Source organism: Centropristis striata, chromosome 23 (genome assembly GCF_030273125.1).
Source record: "Centropristis striata isolate RG_2023a ecotype Rhode Island chromosome 23, C.striata_1.0, whole genome shotgun sequence".
Classification (NCBI taxonomy): Eukaryota; Metazoa; Chordata; class Actinopteri; order Perciformes; family Serranidae; genus Centropristis; species Centropristis striata.
The window spans coordinates 16840153-16868150 of NC_081539.1; the positions used below are offsets into that span (position 1 = coordinate 16840153).

Below are 27998 nucleotides of genomic sequence, written 5' to 3' on the forward strand. Positions count from 1 at the left end.
AGCCTGTGTGGGTGGATGAATACAGTCAAATCCAACATGCCTGCGTCTTGTTTCACGGTGTCCTTCCTCACCCTCCCCTCCTCCTCCTCCCCCAAAATGTGTGCCTCTCTGTCACGCTCCTCATTAGAAACATCTCACTTAGGGTAACAGTGTTATTTCAGTGTTTGTAGCTCGTTATGGGAGTGTTTTTCCTGCGGCGTGGCCCTCGCCGTGAGTGAGTGAGTGTGTGTGTGTGACGGGGGAGGATGAAGGGGGAGGTAAGAGAGGGTGGGCTTCTTAAACACGGGGTGAGAGCGTAGAACGTAGAGTGCGATTCCAGATGTGTTTTTTACTGCTCTGGCAGGGATGACAGGGCTGTAAAGAACCTCTCTGGAGTAGCCTGGAGGGGGAGAGAGAGAAAAAAGGGGGGAGAGGGAGGGAGGAGTTTAATGCTCGGTGGCTTAAGGCCCTCAGGGATGGAGCCAGAGAGGAGTTGGGGAACGGGAGAAGGGTTGGGGGGCGATGCTGGACATGGTGGTGTTCTGGGGTTTGGGAGAAGTTAAGTACGGGGCAGTTTTTAGGGCCTCAGGGACTGAAATGGAGGCAGTTTAGGGGGAGGAGAGAGGGGGAGAGAAGGGGAGAGGGCAGAGACAGAATGAAATAGCTTTTCCTGGCAAAAACGTTCCACTTTATTGGCTCAGGTGTGTCGGGCGGAGAGTCTGGGACTGTGAAATGGTGACTGGGGGATATTAGTGTGTGTCATAGCAAAGCGTTCAGTGTGTGTGCGTGTGTTTGCATGTATCCTTGAGGACATGAGTGAAGAAAATGGAGAAGGACCAAGAGAAAGAGGGAAAGAGAAACAGACAGACGGGAAAAAAAGTAGTAGTGAGCAAGCAGACTTTAAAGAAATAGTTTGCCACTTATTCACTTTTTTTTTACTGAGAGTTAGATGATAAGATTAACACCAATCTTATATATGTTTGTAAAATGTAAAGCAGCCATAAGCCATATTTATCTTAGTATAGGATGAACATATTTTCCAACAGGGAACCTTGAGTGCACCACGTTTATGCACACGCTCACATATTCACTTATGCATGCAACAGAGACAATTTCATCACATTCGGGAACAATTATTTCAGCGCTTGACGCACCTACCTAGCTTACCTTTCAGCAACACGGACACCGTTAACGCAGATGTAGGCATCTTTAAGTAAGAAGTAGTAATCCTGCTTTTAAGAATAGACTGACTTTCTCTTTAGCAGACAGTTAACCGTTAGCATACTGATAGCTTCTGTCGGTATGGTAACGGTTATTAACATCTTGATTTGCACACATAGAGATGAATACATGTTGAATTCAGATGTGTTGTGCATTGTTTATGTTTTTAAATTGTAATAATGTAGTGACTGTTGAAAATCAGGACATATTAGGGATTTATTGGTATTTGTCGGGAAAACAAGCTTGAGCCTACCAACACAAGTTTTTGGATTTTATACGGATTAAACAAAAGAGACATAACATGTTTTTGTCACATTTGGACACATTTCCCGCTTCCAGTCTTAATGCTAAGCTAAGCTGAGTGGCTGCTAGCTCTCTAGCCTCATATACACAGTATACTGACATGAGAGGGGGGTTGATATTCTCATGTAATTCTCAGCAAGAGAGGGAATAAATCTTGCATTTTTTCTTTAAGACACAAAAGTGCCTTTAAACTAAGACTATGTAACTTTAGCTGACCACTGTGGCCAGGTAGGGCTACTTAATGTACCTCTATGTGGTTTCATTCATGTTCAATCTTGACCTGAAAAGTAACTAAAGTTGGCAGATAAATCTAATGAGGTAAAAAGTACAACATATGCCTCCAAAATGCAGCCGAGTAGGAGTATTAAGTTACATGTGAAAATACAAGTCAAAATTCTACTTAAGTACAGTACTTGAGTAAATGTACCACAGTCTCTACTGTTAAATACCCTTTTAGCAGGTCTTGTATATTTAGATGTCTTTAATTAGATGTCTGCATTGAAAAGGTCTGGTCTCAGTTCTGTGAAAACATAATTAACCCTCCTGTTATGGTCGTTTATCAGGAACAGCAATAATGTTCATGGGTCAATTTACTCCGGGGCATGTTTAATCATCCAAAAGTGTCAGTAACTAAAAAATCCCAATAAACATTGTTTATATTTCATTATTAAGTCCATTAATAACCATTCCAATCAATATTTAGTGCAATGGTGTTCTTAACCTGTCACAGATCATGGTTCAATGAGGATTTTTCACTCGTTTTTCTTTAAAAACTTTTTTTTTTAATTTTTTTTTTTTAATGAAAAAATGCTTTTAAAGATTTTTTTCTTTTTGAAACTTTGAAATGAGACGATTTGAACCGCAACATAACAGAAGAGTTAAAGGATGATTCTGGCTCTTGCAACATATTTTTCTAGGTTTGACCATCTGTATTATTGGACTTAATACTTCAATCCTTCTGTTAACTGCTAATCTGAAAACAACAACATCACCGAACATAAGTCAGACAAACAAACAAACAAACAGCTCAGTTAGCCAAATGTATAAGCACAACAAAACAAATGCAGACCGTAAAATTATGACCCAAAATATCCAGCGAAACTGGTAATTATCCATCACAGACTTCCTGGTTGAATTTTGACCTTCTGTACTTGCTTTTAATCTTAAATAAGGATTATCAGATTATCATTGTACCTCCAGAATAAGTGGCCAAGCGTTTGATTTGTTTCCAACCTGTCTGATCATCTGACCTCTCGAGTTTTATTGCAGACTCTGTTGTTGACTCAGTGTTCTCGGCAATTACTCTGGTGAGTGGCCTACAATCTTATCACAACCGATAGAAACCGTGGCCAAATCTCTGCTACTAAAAATAAAACCCAAATTGAAGTGAACTGGAATTATACTTTGACACAACTTTGAAAAAAAAATGAAAAAGATTTAGGAACAGCTCTGGAGCATATCATGCATGAAACGTGTGTGGAAAATGGATAAAAGCTGCAACTGTGAGACCAAAGAAAATGTCATGAAGGCAGAGAAAGAAAACTATATCATGCAAGAGACATGATATAGGTAGGTGTGTGTGTGTGTGTGTGTGTGTAGTGCAGTGTGATCCAGCTCTGCGGGTCCTGCAGCTTGTTAGTCATGCTCGTTAATATGCGCCTGTTTTACGATCTCGGTTCAAAGACTGACATGGTGTTTCATCTCAACCTTACCTTCTCCACGCAGTCAGAGACGGAGGAAGAGGAGGAAGAGGAAGGGGGGGTTGGGTCATGGGGCAATATTAATGTGAGGCAATGTTATTATAGGAATTTTTTTTATAGCAAACTGTGTTTTATAGGATCCTAGAAAAAGAAAAATCTTCAAAGAGACGAGACCAAAAAAGAAAGTAAGAGTGAGAAAAAACACCTGCAAGTTTCATCAAATTAAATAAAAGAAATTTGACTAACATAACATTTAGGTAATTTCTTAATTAAAAACAGAAAAAGGGAGCAGATGTTGACCAATTAGAAAGACAGAATCAGTCACTAGAAACAAAATGCTCTCAAACTTTCAAAAGACACCAAATATAATACTATATAGGTGAGGCCTTTTTAATGGTTCTCTGTTGATACCTCGAATACCTGAATTGACTTCCTGTTGTTGTTGTTTTTTAAAAGCACATGACACATTTTCTTTTAAATCGACGGTCTTATATACAGAGTTATACAGAGTTATCTCTGTTTCCAAGACACTAAATATTGCAAAAAATGTGTGTAAAATGATGCAAAAGTCATGTAGAAAACTTCTATTTGATGGAATCTGCAGTCACAAAAAAACACAGTTTTGGGAATAAATGTTGCACTTCCAATAAAAACACTTCAGTGGAATAAAGGGGGGACACTTGTTTATGTTTTTAAGCAACACTTTGACATTTGGAAATGCTTATTTGCAGAGAGTTTGATAAAAGATTGATGCCACTAATATCTGTCCAAAAAAACAACAGCGTGTAGCTGGAGCCAGCAGCCAGTTAGCTTAGCTTAGCATAAAGACTCGAAACAGAGGGAAACAGTTAGCCTGGTTCTGTCCAAACCTACACAAAAACACAAAGTCTAAAGATTGATACAAAAAGTCAAATTACATTTTTAAAGTCTTTTCATCAACATGACATAGGACGGTACTGGTAGAGGCCAAGAAATAGTCCTAGATATAACCATCTGTGACCACAATGTCAGTTTTAGATCTTGTATGGATTAAACAAAGGAGACATAACATCTAAATTTGTGAGTTGTAGAGATGCAAGAGGGCAGATTTAAACCTCTTTGAGACATAGTTTTTTGGTAAATCACTGGAATAACCTTTCAGCCGCCACTAGCTAGCCTTTTGAACTCATGCCATGGTGAAGCTGAACTGATGGGGCAAAGGACAGTCCAGCAGTTGGCAATTATGTATGCCAGAAGACAGATGAAGAATGAAGTACTGTAATGTTTTTAATATTCAACAAGTTTGTGAGAAAACTTTCATTCACCATGCAGCTGTACCGGCAGGTTCCCTGAAATGTTTCCTGGTCTTGAGGTGAGAAATTGGCGCTACAGATTTCCCTGAATATCCATTCAAACACATTTCAGGGACAGACTGTGTGTGTGAAAGTGGCTCTGGTTGCCTTTGGACAGAACCAGGCTAGCGGTTTCCCCCTGCTTCCAGTCTTTACGCTAAGCTAAGCTAACCGGCCTTTAGACGTGGCTTATTCAAGACATTTATGACATACATTATGTCCTATATTTGACTAAAATTTAAGTGTAAAAACAAGGAAGTGGAGGAGGCGGTAAAAGCAGGCCACATTGCACCACATCGTACCCGACGCACACTGTGTGCGTGTGACCGCTCACTCGCCCTCTCCTCCCCTCCCTCTCCTCCGCAGTCCTCCACAGGCACGCCAGCACCTCCAGGTCCGGAGAGCAAGGCTTTCTGGGGGATCAGAAACAGATGTGCCTCCTGCCCCTCTTCTCTTAACTCGTACAAAAACACACATGCCGTCTTGTACACACACATACACACATGCTGGCGGCAATTCAGAACCGGCACCAGGATCCAGCCGGAGTGACGAGGCAGCGTGACCCTGAGCTTGACCTCGGCCAGCAGCACCTCAGACAGGAAAGGGACGCAATTGGCTTCAGCTGTGACCCTCCGCCCCCACTCTCCTGCCTGGCCCCCCCTTCTCATTAAGACAAACTGTTTTTTAAGGCAAAGCAGCTTTCACTACCACTAAAGCCAACACCCTGGAGCACGGAGAGAGGCGGCGGCGGTGGTGGCGGGGAGAGGGGGGGAGATGGAGATGGAGGGAAGGTAAAAGAACAAGAAACAAATAGAGCGGGAGCAACGGGGGTACAAAGGAGGTAATAAAAAAAAGAACAAAAGATCAAGGTGAAGGAAGAAGTTAGAAAGAAAAAGGGGCAGAGTGTAAGAAAATCTAGACTGAGGGGGAAAGTCGGGCATATCACTTGCAGCTGTTGCAAGCTCATGTTCCCAGAATCCATTGCAACTTGGCAGAGTTTTTCTAATGAGAAAGGGCGGTGTCATGGTAACATTAATATCAAAACATCCAAAACAACAGCTTTGAATCGGAGAAGGAGACAGAGAGAGAAAGAAAAGATGAAGTCACTTAATAGTAATGGCGATTAAATCGGTGTAATTATAAACAGCAGTAAGACACGTTTGTCTTGGAGACAGACTGCTGAGCTTACAAACAACATATTTGTTTGTTTAGTGATGTACAGCAAAGACATGTGGAAAGAGTTGGACTTCTTGACTCTGCTTTAGTCGTCTCCTCTAATCCATCAAGCCCTCTAACCCCCTAAAAACACCCACATTTCTCTTCCAATTCTTCATAACAGTGAGTGTTGTTCAGACTCAGTGGAAACTGTGTGTCTGTCAGATCGCCTGTTCCAGGTCGTACTGTCTGCAAAACTGCTGAAAACATTTGCATATTTCATGTTTGGCAACCTGTAATGGCCAAAAACCTAAAGTAAAGAAAACAAACTATACAGATCTGTGTGTGTGTGTGTGTGTGTGTGTGTGTGTGTGTGTGTGTGTGTGTGTGTGTGTGTGCATGGCTGTGTGTGTGCATGTGTAAGTGAGAGTGGCAGGGCATGCTGAGGTAGATTAATACCGCTGCTCAGAGGGGGGTTCCTCCATTCAGCTCTGACTGATGTGCGTCCCAAATTGATTTATGAAAACGGCCCTTAATCAATTATGTGTGGAGAAAGAGGGGGAGAGGGAAAAGGAGAGAAGAAGAAAGAGAGGACCTGAGGGGGGTGGAGTGGGAAATAAAGAGGATAGAGAGGATGAAGCTGCGGAGGGAAAGTGTGTGAATGATGCTGCTCTGCGGAGGAATGTGTCAAATGGATGTCAGTTTATGCCACAGGTGTCCAACATGGTGGATGTGATGGTTTGTCAGGAAAATACAATGCACTGTGGCTGATCCTGATGTATGCAGCCAATTCTGTAGGCAACACACTGAGAATGCTGCATCCATAACATTCATCAAAAGGACTCGTGACATAAATAGTATTGCTGCTAGATCGATTATTTGCCCGGGCAGAGAAAGAGGCGACGAGTTAGGAATATGCACACAGCCGTAAGTAGAAGAAGGGATGGTTGTGCATTAGTGTAATGTGGTTTTTGTAGTAATAATGGCGCTGTTTTCGGGGGGGTGGGATGAGGTGGGGGAACAGCGAGGAGTAGAGCGGAGCTGCAGTTGTTTAAAAAGCCCTTCCCCTGCCTTGCCTATTGTGCCTGAGACAGGGGTGTGTAGGGGGGAAGTGGGGGGTCACGCTGAGAGCTCGTTTCTCCTGCCTGTCAGAACTCTATCTGGGATCCAGCCGGAACTAATCAACTCCAATAGGCCTCCCCATTACCCAGGGTGCAATGGGCCACGGGCCGGGGGCTGGCCGGTGGGAAACAGAGAGGAGGAGAGGGGAGAGACCCCAACCACCCCTCCACCCCCCTGTCCTCACACCACCAGTACCAGCACCACTATCCCTCCACAAACACTCCGTACTCCACCAGCCCGTGCAGCACACACAACACTCCCACTGTTTCACACTGAAGCAATAATAAACACTTGCAATAATATTTTCACAGCAAGCAATAGCCTGCTTCAGATCAGAACCTCGCACAGCTGCGGAGTACACTCCTACACACATGGGCACCCACTCACATGTACACACACACACACACACACACACACATACACACACACATACACACACACACACACACACACACACACACAACACAGCACACAGTTTCCTCGTCACGCACATGTCACATCACGCTGGGTCTAAAATTTTAGACATTTAAAAGGCACTTTTGCTGAGAAAGCAGCAGAATTAATTCACAGCTGCATCAAAACAAACTTACATGTAAAAACTATATGTGTGTTTAAAATCTCCCAGTATTTAAATCATTAATGTATCACAATAGCTGTGAGCATTCAAGTTAAACTTGTTTATTTTAATGCCTTTTTTTTGCTCTATTTATAAGTTGGGGAAACAGTGTAAATAATATACATAATGCTGTTTTCTTTTCTTTCTTATATTTCTTTTAAAAACAAAAAGATTTTTATTTTGTTGCTGGTGTTACTTACATGCACCATATTTGATTATATTATTAAAATATTCTGTTGAAAAAAAGGACGTTAGTAAAATAGTTCCACATAAACTCAAAACAAAACCAACTACTGAGCTATTGCAGTACATATATATTGCCCTCTAGTGGTGTGATGACTACACTGCAACATTTAATGGAAAGTAAAATTAAAGAATAAACTTATATGACTTCTCCATACTTATAATTATTTATTTATTTTTAACTACAGATTTTTACTATTATTAGGATATGTTATTTGGATTAATGGAGTTTGGCAAAATTATTATATTTTAAAAAACAACACACAGAGTTCCACTTACTTTGCAAAAAAAACCAAATATATCATAACAATTTGGAGATAAATCTGTCCAGCTCAGGGGAAATTATGGTTCAAATGCTTTTAAAAAAAAAACAAACAGAAAAGGAAGTATGGATTTGTAAATGTATTGCTCTTTTAAAAAAAAATAAATCAGTTCCTGCTTAGGTCGCTCTGGAGTCTAGACTTTCTGACAACGTCACTTTGGACACTATCAAAGGCGATAGTGTGTGAGTGTGTGCACAAGCTTTAGTGTGTGTGTTTTTCTGAGTGACTTCAGCCTCCTTCACTGAGGTGAAGTGGGGGCAGATTTAAATGAGTAAAGAAAACTACCTCCCCCCCTCCCTCGCCCCCACCTCATTGTATATGTGTGTGTGACTTTACTCCAGGCTTATTAGATGCACATTTCTTGTTCTAAAACAACAACAAATAACCCTCCCAACTAATATTAATCTCTGTAAATTGCATGATGCATGTGTGAATATGTGCGTATTAGGAGTAAAGGAGGTGTGTTGAGGCCCAGATAAAGCTGGTGGTGTTGGGGGGGAGTCACATGGGAACCTTCCCCAGGCCCTGTGGTGGAGTGGGGGGGCATTGAGAGGCACTGGGGTGGGGTTAATCCCCATTCACCCCGTCCTTCACTCAGCCAGGCCGGGCACAATAAGCCCCGCCCGCCTCCCCCTGAGTCTCCACGGTGACCTCTGACCCCACGTTTACGGCTGCTGTCCCTGGCCCCTTTATGCCTCCATCCTGTTATTATCTGCAATATTTACTCCTTTTGATTTCCCTGCTGGCCATTGTCGTCACCCACACAGCTCTCCTGACTGACTGGAAAACTCAAGTGCTCTCCTTCCTACTCCAGCATCACCCCTGAAACCTTAAAACCCTCAGAAAACACCACAAGTGAAAATGAGCACACTTACAACCCCTTATTTATGGCTTTTTGATTTAGGCCACAAGAAGCCGCACAGAAGAGCAGCAGCCAATAAAAGGACAAAGCCACATAAGTCCTGTTACATGTAACCACAGCATCCCCTGCTCAGTTCAAGCTGTGAAGAGAGGTCTTTGAGCAGTTAGAAAGCCATTGTTAAGATGGAAAGATATGCAAAAAAAAAAAAAGGTCATGAGGCATCATCAGTGAAGACTGGAAGGTGGTTTTATGGACGGATGAATCAAAATATAATATAATCATCATGTTGCTGTACGCTGTCGACAAAGTGAAAAGATGGTTCCTCAGTGTGTGACACCAGCTATCAAACAATTAAGGGAATCATGATGGTCAGGGGCTCTTCAGTCAGATCCAGTCGGTGGCTTTACAGCACCGTACGACAGATCTCTGGTCTAATCCCACAGCAAGACAATGATCAAAAACTAACACATTGGCTATCAGAAGTAAAGAAAAACACAGGCTTTCTATTTTTGAATGACCAGCAGTCTCCACACTTAAACCCCATCAAGCTGGTTTGGGACGAACTGGACAGAAGAGTGAAAGAAAGAGGGTCCTACAGGTGCAACACATTTTTGAAAAACTTCTGCAAAAGTGTTTGAAAGAAACTTAACAACCATATTCGTTTTCTATTGCCAGAAGAATGCTGCAAGTGTGTTTGGCTGTTTTAGATGCAAAAAAAGTGGTTACTTTGATGAGATAAAATTGAGATTAAAAAAATTCTTTAGATGTTCGAAGCTTTGATTCCAGAGACTGACTTATTAAACTGCATACATTTCTCCCCAAAACTGAAAAGTTGTGTTCTTAAACTTTTGACTGGTAGTGTACACACAAAATATTACATCACTGTTAAATAAATAAAAATACTATTACTGCAACCGATAAAACGGAAAATATAACAAATGATCTAAATGCACTGATCAAACAAATTCACAGATACGTTAACATACAGGCAGAAAAAGCATTCAATATTCATGGATATGTTTAATTAAGTTTAGCACAGTAGAAGACTAACTGCTGTATGTTTTGTTTTATGTCTGTATGACAAATCAAACTAAGCTCTATCATATGACACTGTGGGAAGGTGGAGACAAGTTAAATCTTCCAATGCAAACTGGATGTGTAATTAGTGCTGTAAGTAAGTCAAAAGTTAAACCTGGATCTTTATTTACCTGCTTGAAGTGTAGCTGGACATTTTCTTTGTGTTTGTTGCTCAGGTTCATACTACAGGTACATCTAAAAAAATAGAATATCGTGAATAAATTCAATATTTTTGTTTTGTTGTTTTTGTTCATTTCAGAAAATGAAACTTGTATATTCTATAGATTCATTACACATAGAGTGAAATATTTCAAGCCTGTATTTCTAGTAATTTTGATGATTATGGCTTAGAGATAATGAAAACACAAAACTCAGTGTCTCAAAAAATTAGAATATTACATTAGATCCATTTTTAAAAAGGGACATTTTAACACAAATGTCATGCTTCTGAAAAGTATCTTCATTTCTATACACTCAATACTTGGTTGGGCCTCCTTTTGCATGAATTAAACAATAAAATCAGCATTTCCAAAGAGCTTGTGGAAGCATGAAGTGCTCTAAAATGTCCTGGTTGATGGCTGGATTGACTGTGGACTTCAGAAAACACAGTGGACCAACACCAGCAGAGGACATGGCCCCAAATCACCACTGATTGACTGTGGACTCACATATTGAACTTCTTCACAATATTCTAATTTTATGAGACACTGAGGTTTGTGTTTTCATTATCTCTAAGTCAGAAGCATCAAAATTACAAGAAAAACAGGCTTGAAATATAATGTATGAGCTTCACTTTCTGAAATGATTGACAAAAAATATTGAACTTTTCATTATATTCTCATTTTTTGAGATGTACCTGTAGTTTACAAAAGTTAATTTGTGAAAAAAAAAAAATTCAAAGCAATTTTTAGGTAGTGGCTGTTTACCTGCTGCAGTCTGCAAGCCACCAGAGATGCCCAGCTCCTTCACTTCCTGTAGTTTCTCTGTAATAAATGACTCCAGGTTGCCATCTGCTGACCTTGGACTGTGCTGCATCATTTTCTCCTGCACACACAAACACAACCCAGCGCATGTGATATGAATAGGAAGATGAATGCATCAGATATACATGAAAAAGACACAACATAGGCAAGAAGTAGAAAAAGACATAGGCAAGAAGTTAAAAAAAAATCTAATATAATGATGTTACCCTTCAGTCATCACCATAAGCAGAAATGGGTGATCACGTCTGCAGTGTCTCCTCCACAGATATCCCTGGAGTCCTGCAGGATACAGCCAAGTGAAAACTAGATTTGAAAGTAGTAAAATGTAATTGGAGACAAAGTTTAAGTAGGTAGAACAGCATGAAAAGAAAATGAGTCATATAGTCTCAAAGGATGGCTGGGGAAAGCAGTGATTGCTCCGGTAACTACATTTATTGGCAAATGACTAAATTGTTTATGAACTTGCAAGAAATAATATAGAAATTAAATTTCATTTCATAGAAAAAAAGAGATGATTGTTGCCACCAGAGAGAGAGAAAAAAAACAACTTTCGATAGGATAGTTAAAAAAAGAAATGTTTGTGTGCATGTATCACCTATTTATGTACCATAAATAACCACATGAGGCCAAACTTTAGTTGAAGCCACAGCAGAGAGGACTAAGTGGGTCAAAAAAACTCTTTCCTCCTCTCACTTTTGTAGGAAATGCACAGGTGTTTCCACTTGGGACATGGCCTGATATGGTTTACTAGAATAGCTTAATGTAACTCAGCCATTGTTAATGTCATCAATTTCACCTTTGCTTTTCCTGCTATGCCAAGTCAATATGTCTGCAATGAAACAGATATTTCCCCTTCTCTCTTTCAAAGCATACATTGAACACAAACACATAAACCAAGTGATGTTAAACATGCCTCAAAGACATGGTGACAGACCTTATCTAAACCAAACCACAAGCATAAAAAAAATCTGGATATTTATGCAGGATTTGATGTAGCTGGAGTTTAAAATGTGGAGGAGGGAAGTACACCATGTAGTCACTCAGACACATATATGAGCTTTGTGTTTCTGTGACAACTACACATATGGACATTACGCAAACAGATTGCTCTGCAGGGAAGATTATTAAATCTCAATCATGTTGAATGAAAACAGGCACTCTGGATATTTCACTGTATCTGCTCATATATCACTCAAAGCTACATATCTGGTTTTCCCACTGCACATTGTACATATTAGCACAATATGTTCGCATGTTGTTGGCACATGAAGTGCAATTTCAGGAATTAAGCATGCAGCCAGACACTAAACTAATTGCACACAGACCAAAAACACTACGAGTGCAAATCACAAACACTTTTATTGGTGAAAGAAGAAGTAGTAAACTTTAATGAAGAAATATGATTGAAGAAGCATCCATAAACACTCAAGTATTTTAGATTCCTTTATATATTAACATTGTGTTCTATAAAACAGTGAGGACAAAAAACCCCAGTCAATTTAAAAACATTTATTCAGTCGTTTAAAAATGCATAGACAATATTCTAAAAACAAATGACTAAAAATGATTACTCCTCTTCCTGTCATCTCACATGAGCGGACAAGGCAAACCACCCCTCTCTCTCTCTCCGTTTCTCCGTCTGTTGTGGAAAAAGAAAGGATGTTATCGATCCAAGTGGTAACAGTTTGAAGAAAAACCTTCGCATTTCCATATAACCTATAGTTTGTGTGTGTGTGTACCTGTGTTTTGCCATCTTTTGTTTCTCCTCTAAGACTGTGAGAAGAAGCTTCAGAACCAGCACATCTGCAGGACAGAAATATAATAATGCAGAAGGTATAGAATATATACAAATACATGTTAACAGTGAGAGAGACAAAATATGTAAGACAATCTTACAACACGTTTTCAAGATTTTGCTCCTGTATCAGATATTTTAAATAATTTGCAACCCAGCCTGAAGAAAGTATAAACCTCAATTCAAGAAATCATTAAACATGGTATTAGCATGCTCTATTCTTTCTACCAAAATATATCATCTCTCTTCTACGTTGCATGACTCTTTCAAGTTGAAATATTAAAAGTCTGCAGGATCTCAGACAGTGAGCAGAGGATTTATTTTATTTATTATAGACCAGTTTAGACATGCAAAGTGTTTTATAAGAAAGTATAGTGAAGAAAATCCTTATTGACAAGAACCACAGATGTGGAAAATTAATTCCTATGCTTCTTCAGGGATCATCCGTCTCAACTAAAAAGAGCAACTCACCGTCTCTCACCACTGTCACCCATCTCCTGTGCAGGCAGCAGCTCTGGACTTCCTCCTCCAGCTGAAAATGACATGATACAATTATTTCTGCCGGTGTCAGGACATTACACAGACGGATGGTAATGTGTCAGGTACCTGCTGAATGTGGGCTGAAGGCAGAGGGAGGGATGGGGGAACCAGAGGGAGAAACTTTGGATGAAACACTTTGCTTCTGTTGCTCAATGAGCTCCAGCAGTCGACCCCTCGCTGCTGCACTTTGTCTGTTCAGCTCCAGGAGGCGCTCCTCCACTCTTCCAACATGGAGGGTGTTAGGCGAAGTTGCCTAGGCAGGAAGACGGAGAGAAACAAATCATTATCACTGGCGATGACAGGAAGAATTCTGCATATTATTCAACTCCCTCTCCCTTTAGATGATACATACAGACTTGCCTTGTAGCTAAATTAATATTTTCTCCTAAAGTTGGACTCAGATATAAAACACTTTAATGTAGAGGAATTTAATTCTTACAATCTTCATAAAGTTAGGATACGTTGTGACATTTACAACTGTATGTCTCTTCTAAAGCCATGGAAAGGACACCTTAAGAGACTTAGTGCCTTTCTCCTCTCTCCTCTTTCCTGTGACCCAAAAATCAATCTCAGTGCACCAATTTCAAGGATGTCTCCTTCCCTAAAATGCATCTCGAGGAGTGAGGAGGCTTGCCGGAGGAGCTATGAGTGAGGATGCACAGGTGTATTCTTTGCAGAAGTCTTTTTCGGCACATGTGACTTATAAAAAAGTCTTGACAATGGACAGATGATGCAGCTGTGCCACACATCATGTTTGACTGATGTCTCTTAAAATGACACCTTGGCTTCTCTCTACTTGTGTATTTCCTTGTCTCCTCCCCTTTTACAACAGGTGTCAGGTCTTAGAAACAAGGAGAGGAAACGAGGAAAGGAAAAAGGGAAGGATAATCTCACCTGATTAGTCAGTTGTTCTCTTTCAACAGCCTGAACATGCTGACTCCTTCCCCCTGTGCTGCTGGAAGCTGATGTCCTCCTCTCTACCATACTCTGGGGTGTGACTCTTCGCGTGCTGCTGGAGCTCGACCTTTTCTGCTCGTTCGGTGATTCTCTGACCCCCGACTCGGGGCCCTTCGCCTGGCTAAGCTGGGCCCTGATCAGGTCGTTCTGTCTGCTCAGCTGAGCGATCTCAGCCAGCACGGCTTCTGGAGAGAGCCGCGAGCTGAGAGGATCTGAGACCAGTGATAATGAGGACGTGGAGGGCAGGCTGGTGAGAGGAAGGCTGGTGAGGCTGGAGGCTGAGCTGTGGGAGGGGACGTCCTCACAGGAATGCAGGACATCTACAGGAGGACGCCCCTGGTCCAGCGGTACAGGATGAGTCACTGAAGAAGAGGGGGAAGTGCAAAATTAGGCTTCTAACAGCTGATTGAACAAGATGACATGAAAGCATACAGGTGAAATCAGACTACTAGAAACAGGCTACTACCAGGACTCTGCTGCCAGTTGTCTCTCTGCCGAGGCGGAGAGAGCAGGACAGCAGGAGACACAGATGCTTGTAGTTGTTCAGGATCTCGCTCTGCAACTGGTGCAGCCTGACAAACTGTTTACAACATGAAAAAAACAATTATGCACTATTTGCAACACAAATACCCATGCAAAGACAGACACACACATACACTGTATGGACCTGCAGCTTTGACGTTAGAGTCTTGAGGTAGGTCAGTGTGTGCCTCCAGTAGTCCAAGTCCCCCCATCACCAACACCACTGTGTCCAATTTCTGTTCCAGCTCTACTGTTCGATGCTGCAACTCAGCCTGGGAGGAATCAAAGAGAAAGAACTTGCATGTATGCATGTATGTATAAACTGGACAATATAGTAGTATCAGACCATGTGGTGAGCTCTGTCTCACCTGCAGGACGGCAGCCTCTTCTCTCAGAGTCATTGACTCAGCAGTGAGAGCATCAATCAACCCACGCTGCTCTCTCAGCTCCTCCTCCAGTCTTCTCCTCTCCCGAGCCTCCTTCTCAGCTTCCTCTTCCCTCTGAGGACAGTTAAAGCCAATGGATGTCGTCAAAATAAGGACGCTCAAACACAGTGTCAAACATCAAGACAATACTGATTTCATATAGACACAAAATGTTCTGCTTACTCAAACAGTTCTGAGAGGGCAATGTCAGTACTTTTGCAGGTTTTAGCCCTTAATTCAGACTTAACTGGAGCTCTTTCCGTACCTGTTTGAGGAGGTGCACTAAACGTCCCAGAGTGGAGACCAGCGCAACAGAGAATCCAGTGAGGCCTTGAGTTCTGTGCTGTTTCTGGTTCTGTGCTGCAGCTGGTTCAGTGTCAGGACTCAGAGTATCCAAGTCTGCCTCTACCTGACCCAGCATGGCCTGCAGCAGGCCCAGACTGGACTGGTCCCCACTGAGAGAGGCAACAGAGGAGCCGTCCAGCTCTGAACTCTGAGAAACACACTTCTTGTTCCGGCTTCTATGACTACTGAGCCTGCCTGAAAAATACATACAGAGACTAATATAATTTTTTTCTGTTTATTGCAGAATTTAGACGTTGAGATGATGATATTTTCTCACAGTTTGACACCTCATGAAGAAACTTCTGGATATTACCTGACTGGTTGAGAGGCAGATCAGGGTTCAGGACTTGAGAAACCATGACCGACGGTTCCTCCTTGTCCTCCTCTAAGTGGCTTTGTCTGGATCGAACACGCCGAACAGCCACCGTGGCATTGAGAGCTGAAACAAGGTGAGATGAGTTTGTATACTGAAAAGGATTTCACTGCATCAAATAATAATCTTTTAAGTGTTTTCCTCATCCGTTCATCCTACCTGTTTGGCCTGGTGCTCTGCCTGATGTGCAGGGCGTTACAGGAACATTTTCTCTGTCTGCCAGTTCAGAGTTGGGACGACCGACTTTCTGTCGCTGCACTCTACCCCGAAACTGTGCTTTCATTTTTCGTATATTGGCCCTGCAAAAAAAAAAAAAGTATCACAAATGTATCACAAAACAAAGCAGTCTCTTGCACCAAAACTATGCCAAAACTATGGGACACACTACTACTGAAAATCTGACATTCAGATTCTGTGAACAACTTTACGAAACAACTCAAAACATGTTTTTCTTCTGTCCTTCCTGTCTTCTACAGGACTGTTTTACCCAGCTCATTTATGCAAATGTCATATTTGATTCTGATTTAATCTTGATTCACTGGATGTATCCACTTACTATCTTTGTTTTTTTAGGATTTTATATTTTTTACACTTTTTACCTCTTTAACAGCTTTGCATGTTTTCATACTTGGTGTACATCTCTATGCTTTTTCTGTATTTTTTTCTGAGCTGCACTTTATGTATGAAAAGTTCTATGTTAATAAAATGTCTTATTATTCTAATTATTATGTACTGGTGTCAGAATGGATCTGAAACTTCAGTAGTAATCAGTAAAAACACAAATCATATTTACTCCCTAACTAGGAGAACAAATCAGTTTCTCAGATTGTGTAATGCTTTGCAGGTACTGTCTTTTTGTCTATTATTACCTTTTGATTACATGATAGTCTGAACTCCCAGCAGGACAGGCATCTTCATCACTGCAGTTTCCCTCTGAAGCTTCTAGCTCATTAAGAGCCTGTAAAGAATCATTTTACACATGCAAACATGTTAATAGTATACAGATCAAAATCCTTATCCAAGAAAGTATAACAAGGATGTAAAAACAGAAACAGACATTATAATTGAAAAAATGAGACGTGAGTGGATGAAAGCTGATAAAATGAAATGAAAAAATAAGAAACGAACTACAAATGTGTGACATAATTTTGGCACACACCTGTTGATCCATCATAGACTGGCTGAGCAGTGACAACTGAGTTGGAGGATCTGGTTTTTGTAGCACAGGCAGTTCTGAGTCAGAGTCACAGTTTGGAGCCATCGTCACACTGGGGTGCCCTGTGGAAATACACAAACACACTGTATAGAACCAAAAAAAGCCTTACAAGAAGTAATAATAAAGAGAAATACTAGTTAAGAAATTAACATCTAATCTTCTAGGAAAGACAAATATCTTAAATGTGTTGTGTCAACTTATGTTTAGTCCAGTCTTAGCACTGCGTTTATGTATCTATAACTACAACAGAGTGAGTGAGAAGCTTTCTACCAGTCTGCCTGCGTGGAGCATCTCCAAACAAGTCTTTGACCACAGCCATGGCTTTGTCAGAGCGAGCCAACACATCCTGCAGCAGCAGCTGATCAGAGAACACCTGCAGCAGTAAAACACACCACCACCATCACCAGCAGCAAAAACCCTGTGATAAACTCAGCAATAACAATTTACATAGGTTGTTTTTGTATACCTATATTTCTTTTAACACAAAACATTAAGCAAGCAGGTGACGCTAAAAATAACAGGAAAATGATGCGCACACACACCTCCCTGATGATGCTGAGGCTGGTATGGTCTAGACGTGCAGGGCTCCCAGCGTGCCTGAAACGGCGCTGTAGGGCCTTTTCTCTCAGCTCCCACTGAGCCGCTGCCTTGTTATGTGACTTGTGAATCTCATGCCGATGGCTCTGAAGCAGAAGTGATCAATCAGTCCAGTTCATATAGGCTGGAAATAACTGCTGTAATCGTTTCAGTACTGTCAGCTAGGGGTGTCAGGGTTTCAATTCTAGGTTGAAATCAATCAAAAATAGCTTTCAGTTTTGAAATAAAAAAGCAGAATGGACGATATTAAAATGTGACCAATATATACAGCACACAGCATGTAGCCTATATTTTCAAAGAAATTTAAAATGCAAATACCAGTGGTCAGTGCATAAAACCAATAATCTTTTGATATTCATGAATCATGAAGACTCCAGTTTAAATCCAAAATTAGAATTGAGTCATGGATTTGGAAAATCATAACACCTCGAAGATCACTAAAATGATGTTCAGGTGCTATTGTAATGCATAGTGTGACATTAAACAGTATGCATTGCTTCTCAGTTATTCATGTCTTATTAACAAAGCACCAATGAATGAACACCTTACCAGCTCTGCAGGTGTCAGCTTGTGCACAGACAGGTCATTCACAGTGCTCTGAAAAAAACAGGAGAGGGCTGTCATTACTTATTGCTTTCAAAGCGTCAAGATATTGTTTTTTAATAAAAGAGGAGGAAGAAGAGAGTACTTTATTACAGTGATGGGCAACTGGAGGCGTGGGGGCCGCATACGGCCCGCACCCTCACTTGAAGTGGCCCTCAGTACAATTATATTCATTTGAGCATGAAATCTTAAAAGTGCAGTGTAAAAATGCACAAAATTACTTCTTGCAATTAATGTTGGTCTGCTGTTATTGCACTGAAAAAAAGGAAATCACAGTAAGTGGTTATTTTTTAATTTGCTTCAAACCTTTTGTATTCCTATTTATACTGTTATACATGCATTTGAGCATGAAATATGTTAAGTTACTCCACTGTAAACATATTTAAAATTGCAGTTTCATCATATCTGGTTAAGTGCACAGTCCTATATGTGGCCCTGTGGTAGTGTCGATGAAACATTGTGGCCCCCTCCAGCATTTAAGTTGCCCATCCCTGCTTTATGAGGTAAATGTTTGCAGCAAGCATAGAGGACTATCCTTCCAACTGTGCAGCATAACTGTAGGCTAAAATCTACCTGAAATGCAGTATTACTGGCTTAAGAATGTATCCTCAAAAAGTGCAAGTACATGACACAAGTAGATACTTTTCTAGTGAAGTGGTGGAGCAGACTCACCACCCAGTCTTTTTTGGGAGCTGCTGCTTTCTTGTGGCGAACAGGCCTTTTTCCTTTAGTGTGTTGCTGTTGTGGACGCCCAACTCTCACAAACGACATCTGTCCAAAGACAATAATATTAGTCCTTCACAGCAGAAACAGAGTTGTTCAGTAACATGTCCACACGATAGTTAAAGTTATTTGTGTAGCAGGAACATTAGCCTGTTTCACTGGGCTCCACTAGGAAAGCTTTGCTCAACGTTAGCAATTATTAATATAAACACTTACGGTTGACGTTATGAAACCACGGTTAGCTATAAAAGAAGAAGGCTTCACGTTATATATATTTCTGCCACCGCAGCTTCGCGGTTGATGAAGTTGAACAGCTTCAAAATCTCCTCTTCGGTTTGTTGTGTGACAGTTTTTCAACAGTTGCGCGCCACTTCCTGTGCTGTTGCCACGGACACCGCTTCACGCTAGAGCATGATGGGAAATGAAGTACTGGCGAGAAAGACCTTATATAGGAACACTAACAGTGGTGGAAGACTATTAAAAATTCTAATCACTCTAAATGTATCCTTTTTAATGTTAAATCTTGACCTGAAAAGTAACTAAAGTTGTCGGCTAAGTATAGTGGAGTAAGAAGTACAATATTTTGCCTCAAAATGTAGCCTACCTATTATGTTCAACTTCTATTCATAATAATGCATGCTGTTATAATGGTAGGTTTTGGTAGGTATGAAATGCCTTAACCTTCAAAGACTGGTAACTACAGCTGTCTTTAAAAAGTAATGTAGTAAAAAGTATGGTTGCCTGCAAAGTGTGGTGCATCAGAGTTAATAAGAATAGATGAAGATACCTAATAAGAGTACGGTATCTAAGATTTGCACACGAGCAGCCTTCGGTAGGCTACTATAGTAAATATAAACCAAACCACTGGCTAATAATATTGTATAAATTACATTTTGAATTTGGGATTATATTGGAACATGTAAAACTCTTAGTCTATGAGTTCTTATTGAGTTTATCTAGAGGTGTTGCCAGGTGTTTCAAAAGAAGCAAGCATCCGGCATCTCCACTAGATGGCACTGTCACCATGTAAATATCCCTGTTGGTGAGAGCAGAGCAGGGATGTCTGTGGTGACTCCAGGCTGATTTTCACCAGGACACAGCTACAACAAAACTGGAGAACTTAACTTAACTTAACTTAACTTAACTTAACTTAACTTAACTTAACTCAAATCAAATCAAATCAAGTCTCTGATGTAGAGTGAGGAATGAGAGAACCTGTGTCAAGTCAGCAATAATATGGAACAGAAAAATGAAGTAGTGAAATGAAAGGGATTGACAGTAAATACATTCAGAATTGATAGCTAGTGCCAATTAAAATGTTTAAAAAAATAAAATAAAAAAGGAGTAAAAAAAAGGATTAAAGGACTTAAGATAAAGCTAAAATAATATATAATAATAAGAAGGAGGGCATTTGTATTATTTATTAAATTTCGCTTTATCAAAAAACACTCCATAAAGTTGCTACATGCGCGTTTTATAACGCTTTATTTTAATGCTTTCAAACGGAAGGTGCATTTAACTTTAACTAATTGCATCTTGACGCTGGTAGTTCCAAAGGTTTATAACTCGATTAAGAGGGATGTGTATTAGGGTCCAGCTTTTTTTTTTTACACGCCCCTCTCGCTCTGACGCAGAGCAGGATACACTCTGCGCGCTGCAGTTCAATCAGGCTGCACTGACACACACTTGGTTGACTGACTTGTGACGGCCAACAATGCAGACCGGACCACAAAAGTTTGAAATCTTATCTTTGCGCACGAGGCTGGCGGCGAGGGCTCTCGGGAGTGACAGCGGCATGGATCAGGCTACAAGTGTTGGTTCCTCTGCATCCCTGTGGAAAGTCATTTGAGTCAGGAGACATGAACAGCCTCGCTGCGATGCCACAGGAGATCGTTTAGTCTTTCCTGACTGGAGCTCTAAAGGTTTACAACTGGAGTATTAATTAAGATCTATCTCTTGGATAATCACCCACACTGCGGAGTCACTTTTGGAGATCTGAGTTACGCACGGGATTCCTGAAACAAATGACAGCTTCTAAGTGGTTTACTGCTCCCTCACTTCATCCCCTGAGCTCCCTGCATCGCACCGATCACTCCCGTCACCAGGAGTAAAAGCCCCTCTGTCTCTTTCCAGCGTGCGGCCGCGGGCCACCTGGCCGAGGATGTGCGGAGGAGGTTTCCAGATGTCTGTCACCGCGATTGTGACTCTCCTCCTGGTTATTATCGACGTGAAGGCCAGCGGGGAGTACTGCCACGGCTGGCACGACTCCCAGGGCGCCTGGAAGGAAGGGTTCCAGTGCCCGGAGAAGATCGACGGGGAGGACGCGATCATCTGCTGCGGGAAATGCGAGCTGCGCTACTGCTGCTCCAGCACCGAGGCTCGGCTGGATCAAGGGAGCTGCGATAACGACCGGCAGGCTCAGGAGCCCGGGACAGAGAGCAAAGAGAACAAGGACTCCGGTGCAGGTATTAACCCTTAACTGCTACTGTTTCTGCAACGTTTTACATATGATGTATGCTCATAATCAGTCATCTTTATAGTGTTGAAGAAAACATGTGCATACCAGTTCAAAACCCCAAAATAAACTGCAGCAGAGGGCAAAGGCAATGAAAAAAGTGATTATTGTAGAAAATGCATAAACATATATCTTGTATTGTTGTTGGGAAGTTGTTCTGGAGAATGGGGACTGTCACTGTGAAAACCCAATAGCCCTTATACACATACACTTACACACTGTCAGGGGTGGAATCTAACAAAGTTCATTTACTCAAGTACTGTTGTATTGACTCCACTACATCTCAGAGGGTAATACTGTACTTTTTACTCCATTACTTTTATCTGACAGCTTTAGTTACTACTGTTATTTTTGCAGAGCCAGATTATTATCACAAAACCAACAGCAACTAATATATTATAATGCATTATTATGGTTTAAACTACCCTGCAGCATAATTGGCGTAAGGTCAGCTGCAACATAAACGCAAGGAACACATAAATGCATCAACAGTTATAATCTAGTAATGTTATATATCTTAGTCTGAAATGGGCCATTCTGCATGATGAGTACATTTACTTTGGAAATTCGAGTATATTTTGATGCTAATAAAACTTTTGAAAACTTTTACTTCAGGAAGGAATTGAATGCAGGATTTGCAGCAGAGTACTTTTACACTGTAGTTCTGTTACTTTTACTCAAGTAGAATATCTGAATACTTATTCCACCTCTGTATACTGTGATTTATGTTGCATTTATGTCACTGCAGCATGGCAGTTATGTTAGACTGGTGCTAAAACTAATTGAGCTGTTGCCTCAGCTCAGTGGCCAGTGTTGGTAATCTCAGCTAAACTTTTAAGTTTCAAGGTTTATTCCAAATGGATGTTACTGAAAGTGAATCATACTAATATGATGTGTTAACACCATGCCCCAAAGAGCATTCACTGCATGTCTTAAATTTAATATTGTGAACTGCAGACCTACTACAAGGTTTGGTTTCCCCTCATAAACCCAACAGCCCGACAGTATCTCCCAGTTAAAAGGCTCATCTGCTGTCTGTCCCATCTTGGCAACGACAGCTGCACAGGAGACAGCAGCAGACTCCTCCAAAAAACCAGTTAACTGCACTCACAAATGGCAAACTGTTCCGTGCTGCACTTATAAATAGCTGTGTTTGTTCTGGCCTGTAACAGTGCAAGAGGGGGCCGGGCTCGGATCACGTTGTCCCCACGGGGATCAAGTTTGGACTTGACCGGATCTTGGACAGTGGCTCACCAAAGGCGCTGACAGCTCTGCTCATAAAAAAAACACAAATCGCGTTATGTGTCATTTCCTCATGGAGTCCCTCTCCTCCTGTAATCCCTTGCTGCTGTCTCTCTGGTGTCTGTGAGCTTTCAAGGGATTCAGACCTGCTTCAAACCAGATTCATATACAGACATAGAAACTGCATTTAAGAGAGTCAACATAGCGAAACTAATGGCAAAATAAAACCCATAATCTCCTTTTATTTGGTGGATAAAGTAACAATACAAAGTTCTTTCTCCACTCTGGCTCCCCATTCATCATTGCTTACATTCCCATAAATTAATCTACCATAAAGCCTCTTGAAGCTGCTTCATATCTCGAATTAAAGATCAACAAGTAGATAACAGCACTCCAGAAAAGTCGAGCAAATATTGGACATCAGAGAGAAAGGCAACACAGGCCTACTTCATGTTTCCCCGGAGGATATTATGCCCTCTTTTGGACCTCTAGCTATAATCTGTCATTTGCTAAGAAAATCATGCCTTATCACTGCAGGAAGAGAGGTATATACATTTCATTCAGTGGCCTCCAGCCAAAATAACTTAAAGAAAAGCAGCTTGTTTCCTCGCTAAGAACAAGAGGAAGGCCGAAGTTCTGTTTGTGCATTTCATTCATTTTTCATACGCTTGCAGCCTATTAATCACCCAGGAAAGATACACACTGTAATGTCAATGGATAACAGGCAGGAAATTATTAATGTGCTCAACATGAAGGAACATATGGTATTTAGGAACAGGAGAATGCCCGTGGGATAGCAAGGGAGACGAGAGCGAGTCCAGCCAGCAACGGCAACAAAGACTGTGCCCAAAACAAGAGCTTAAGAGACTGCAGCATGGCTGCCACAGCTCAACTGCAGCAACAGGTGTGGAGGAGTGACAGGGAACAATAGGAGGGTTTCAGCCACCATGTGCACTACATGAGAAAAAGCACACATTAGCAAGAGGGTCGTTTAGTTTAGTCCTGAATTTGACAAAGTGAGAACAGTTTTTCTGATTTATTATTTGCAAGCTTAGCAGTGGAAAGTAACATTCCAAGTGCATTCAGTAGTTTTAAGGTTCTTGTACATTGATTTCCATTTGTGCTACTTTATACCTCTTCATCAGTGAAATACTGTAGAACAATAAATGTATTTGGCAGTTGATAGATACACACTTATATTCTAAATAAAAACATACTATAAGCTTATAAAGTATATAAAGTGCAATTTCTTCCTGTTGTGGGACTAATGCAGGAATATCTTATCTTCTCTTACTTTGTTTAATATTAAAACAGTGGTTTCAGTGTCTACTCTGAACCCTTTGGTCATTTCAGATTATGTGTCGAAGCCCAAATTGGCTTTATTGATGGCAGTATTGGTTACAACCCTGTCTCCTAAAAATTGCATTCCTGTACAATTAAACTGCATCCTCAGTTTCATTTCAAGTTAATGTTATTAATTGAAAGAAAACTACTTGATCAGATTTAGGAGAAAATGATGGTTTGGGTTTATTTAAGTAGATTTTTTACATAATGTTTTTAGGCTTATGTAAGTCAAGTATGTTACGAACGTGGGGAAAGTTAACTCACATTGCACTGTTTGAAACAAATGGTATCAGAAAGTAGTATCAACACTTTTTACAACCTTAGTTCCCAACATCCCGGTTTATCTTGTTACCTTAAGGACTCTTTTATCTGTAATGAAGTATTGTTACATTGCTCTGTTGGTATTTTTACTTGTACAAAGATGGGACTTCCACCACTGTGTTTGCTGAACTTTAAGTGGTGTTTTTGTTTCCCTCCATCACTGATTTACAGTACAGTGTTTTGGAAAGGAGTGCCGCAGTTGAAAGTAGGGATGAAGTAAAACAAGATGAAAGTTTCTGCAATTACTAATCCTCATCAGCCATGGGACATTTTTGCAGTTGTAACTTATATACGTGTTGCCAAAATAGAGTTCCTGTTAAAACCTGTTTACTGGAAGGTGTGTAGCTGCACGGTGCATTAGACTCTGAAGTCGACACCGCCTCTTGTCAAAGGGAAATGGGTCAAGGTCCTGGTTTGTTTCATGTCACCGTGTCTCGGCCTCTTCTGCCGCTGGCCTGTGTCTTTTGTCACCTGGACTTAGCGCCTCAGCCAATGAATGCACCCCAGCTCTTAACAGGTTTCACGCAGTAATCCTTTTAATACCCTGCTACTTTTGATGAGCATTTTGAAAAGTTTCTCAAGGCCGTATGGATGTATTTCAAAGAGACAAAAGGAAACTGGAGCCAGTTGCCACCTCTCTCTCTTTGGCATACAGTTACACCTCATAACACATGGGCACATTCAGAGCGGAAAATAACTACACCCTGTGGGAACAATAAAACACAACTAATCACTTATAATGTAACATGGTCGTTATTGTGTTTGTAAGGTGTTTGTGTGAGTGAGCATGGGAATGAACGAGTGAGGAAAACACCTAAGAGGTGACCTCATCTCGCCTGTCACCCTCTTTCTGCCAAAAAAACGTTCACTCTGCATTCGCTTTTTCCGCCAAAAGGTGAAATTAGAATAAAAACTGTTATTTCTTCTTGAGGAAAATTATTGTTGATCATGTTTCAAAGTTTTTATTGGAGCTTCTCCTGCTCACTTAGCAAATTTACAGATATCCAACTGGAACTGAGATGGTCGCATATAAAAATGTCAAGATTTGTGTACGGGAGGTACACAAGTACTTTCATAGGAGTCTGATTTGCCGTTTGAAACAAAAAGAAAGAAAAGGTCAGTGAGAAGAAATTGGCTTACTCCTTTGATTTAAAGGGCTGAATAAGCTCCCATTCAGCTACATTAAATCAGTCAACTTTAATACCCTTCTTTAAGCTGAAGCCAAGTACTGTAGTTCAACTTGAGTAAGTTTTTTTTCAAAGGGTTGGTCATAAATAGCCAAAAGAAAAAGAAGGGTCACAAATATCTGCTGGCAGCCGGGCTTAAGAATGTCACCCATGCAAACACACACACAGGTCTGCAGGGTCGATGAGGCTGGGGACACAGCAGGGTGCTGAGGATTAAAACAGATCAAAACAAAGTTAATAACTGCTAATGAGAGCCCGGGGCTCCCTGGAGACTCAGTCCCAGTGTACCTTTCATTCTTCTACCCGAGTCCAAACACTCCTCTCTGCTCAGGCTTTTGTTTCACTGTCTTACCCAATCTCCACTCACATGTAGGAGCTTTGCCTGTGCAGAAAAGCAAGACATACGAGTGTGTGAGGTGGTACTGCTTTTAAGTTTGACAGGGCATGGGGTTATTCCTGGCCACATGAATAGGGGGCAGCATTTCACCTTGTGTAATAATTATCAGATTTAATAAATGCAGCAATGACGCTATTCAAGACTGTGCACAGCGAGACACGCGATTAACCTTGCAACATCCTCAAAAGTGTATAGTGAACTTTCCGAACTAAAATGAAGACCTTCACCAAAATTGAGATTCTGCGTTTAAGAGACTGTTGGAATTGACGGGTCCCTGGAGAGTCTAGCTCCGTCCTGGTGGAGATTACTCAACACAGAAACTAGCAACCCAGCCTCGCTCGTAGTCTAGTTTGGATCCTGGCTTGCCTTCCTCAGATCTGCTTCTTCTCACATTGCCTCTGCTGAGCAAATAATCCATCTGGGGATGAAGCTAAGACTCATCCATTGCAACAGTCTTTCAAACGCAGGATCTCAGTTGTGGTGTAGGTCTTCCTTTTAGTTTTAAGTGTAGAATTCATGAAATACATTGACGGCAAAGCTGCTCAATGTTGTACAGTAGCATCTACTTCTTCGTAATCTCTAAGTAGAGTCTAGATGCTATAGTCACATGCTACCGCTTCGCAAGTTATATTTGGTATTTCACGACAGGACGGTGCAGGGGCTAGCTGGTTAGCATGCTATTTTCAGGAGATAACTCTGCAATGCAATACATAAACATCTTTGACATAATGTCAGAACTGTTAGTTCTTCACTGTTATTTTTGTTTTAAACTAAAATTCTGGACACATCTTACACCTTAAATGTAGTAGTTTGCCATGAAATCAGGTTTTTTGATGTGAATGTGTCTTCTCTCTCTGCAGTGCCCATCTATGTGCCGTTCCTGATCGTGGGCTCGGTGTTTGTAGCTTTCATCCTGGTGGGCTCTGTGGTCGCTGTGTGCTGCTGCCGCTGTCTCCGGCCCAAACAGGAACCATCGTCAGGAGGTGCGTCAGGAGGAGGGGGGGCCGGCAGTGGTCGCCTCTTGGAAACTATCCCTATGATGGCCAGTGTGGGGACCTCCAGGGGTTCATCGTCCCGCCAGTCCAGTACTGCCACCTCGTCCAGCTCCTCTGCCCCACCTGCTGCCCCCCGCCCTGCTCCCCCTCCCCTCATGCGGGCTCAGGCCTCCTGCTGCCTGCCCCCTGATGCCAGCGTCTTCGTCAACATGCCCACTAACTTCTCCGTACTCAACTGCCAGCAGGCCACGCAAATCATGCCTCACCAGGGACAGTTTCTCCACCCGCAGTACATCGGCTATGCCCACCCTGTGTCCGCAGCCCAAGCCTTCCTGGACCCTCAGGGAGGATACAGACCCATCCAGTCTCCATGCCCTCCTCCCAACGCTGGGTCCAGTGTCACCAGTGACCAGAAATTCCCTGCAGTGACTGTATGATGAGGGGCCAACCTGCAGACCACTCTATTTAACCTGTGAGGGCTGCGCCAGAGACCTTTAGGAGACGCTGCCAGAGTGGAAAAAGAAAGGCAGGGAGTCAGACTCACATGAAGGACTCATAAAGCTGTTGCTGGCTGCAGGGCCTGCCTTGCTATTGTGTGTGGTGTGTGTCTGTTTAGTGTGTCATATGATGCCTTGGCGAGTTGGAATGAGCTAAGCTCAACCTGTGACGGACGCATAAACAATTTTCTGTCTTGATACAAAGACAAAACTGCATATAGGAGGGTTATAAAGCCCAGATGGGTGATCATGCACATCTCACTGCAGCCTGCAGCTCAAATAAAGTCTGTGCATGTGTTTGTGTTTGCATGTGTGTGTATGTGAGAGTGAGAAAAAGATTTGTTGGCTTATATGTGCTGGAATGAGTGATGACTGGATGATTTATAGCAGCGAACTGTATGAAAAGTGGATATTCAAGCAAAAAAATAAAATTATGACCACATGCTGTGTTTATGCCATGTGCACATCTGCACTTGTGAATTGTTGAGT

At 41.5% G+C, this 27998-nt stretch overlaps 2 protein-coding genes across 3 annotated transcripts; one reads left to right on the top strand and one right to left on the bottom strand.

The window, feature by feature from the left end:
• Nucleotides 1–12255: 12255 nt before the first annotated feature.
• spice1 (spindle and centriole associated protein 1) lies at nt 12256–19396 on the bottom strand. Its single transcript, XM_059327101.1, has 18 exons — nt 19228–19396; nt 18961–19059; nt 18235–18282; nt 17631–17771; nt 17359–17461; nt 17032–17150; nt 16742–16830; nt 16032–16171; nt 15813–15938; nt 15420–15694; nt 15098–15229; nt 14875–15001; nt 14674–14787; nt 14145–14569; nt 13317–13503; nt 13182–13242; nt 12655–12718; nt 12256–12554 (listed from the first exon to the last, which is right to left on the bottom strand). Exons 2-18 carry the CDS (start codon nt 19057–19059, stop codon nt 12498–12500), a joined length of 2307 nt encoding a protein of 768 aa, XP_059183084.1. The 5' UTR covers nt 19228–19396; the 3' UTR covers nt 12256–12497.
• A 1180-nt stretch (nt 19397–20576) lies between these two features.
• LOC131961712 (protein shisa-2) lies at nt 20577–27996 on the top strand. 2 transcript variants are annotated; one of them, XM_059326564.1, is made up of 3 exons: nt 20577–20933; nt 21145–21476; nt 26878–27996. In XM_059326564.1, exons 2-3 carry the CDS (start codon nt 21173–21175, stop codon nt 27447–27449), a joined length of 876 nt encoding a protein of 291 aa, XP_059182547.1. In that variant the 5' UTR covers nt 20577–20933; nt 21145–21172; the 3' UTR covers nt 27450–27996. The 2 variants fall into 2 exon arrangements, with proteins under 2 accessions (XP_059182547.1, XP_059182546.1); XM_059326563.1 differs by having other exon boundaries at nt 20577–21476.
• The last annotated feature ends 2 nt before the right edge of the window (nt 27997–27998 follow it).

Excerpts from the sequence above, each read along its gene's own strand:
- spice1 (XM_059327101.1), bottom strand. The coding sequence starts at position 19,059 with ATGTCGTTTGTGAGAGTTGGGCGTCCACAACAGCAACACACTAAAGGA. Across the intron at positions 18,283-18,960 it reads CTCCCAAAAAAGACTGGGTG|AGCACTGTGAATGACCTGTC; the intron begins GTGAGTCTGCTC and ends TGTTTTTTTCAG. Across the intron at positions 15,230-15,419 it reads TAGTGCACCTCCTCAAACAG|AGGGAAGAGGAAGCTGAGAA; the intron begins GTACGGAAAGAG and ends AACTGTCCTCAG.
- LOC131961712 (XM_059326563.1), top strand. The coding sequence starts at position 21,173 with ATGTGCGGAGGAGGTTTCCAGATGTCTGTCACCGCGATTGTGACTCTC. Across the intron at positions 21,477-26,877 it reads GAACAAGGACTCCGGTGCAG|TGCCCATCTATGTGCCGTTC; the intron begins GTATTAACCCTT and ends CTCTCTCTGCAG.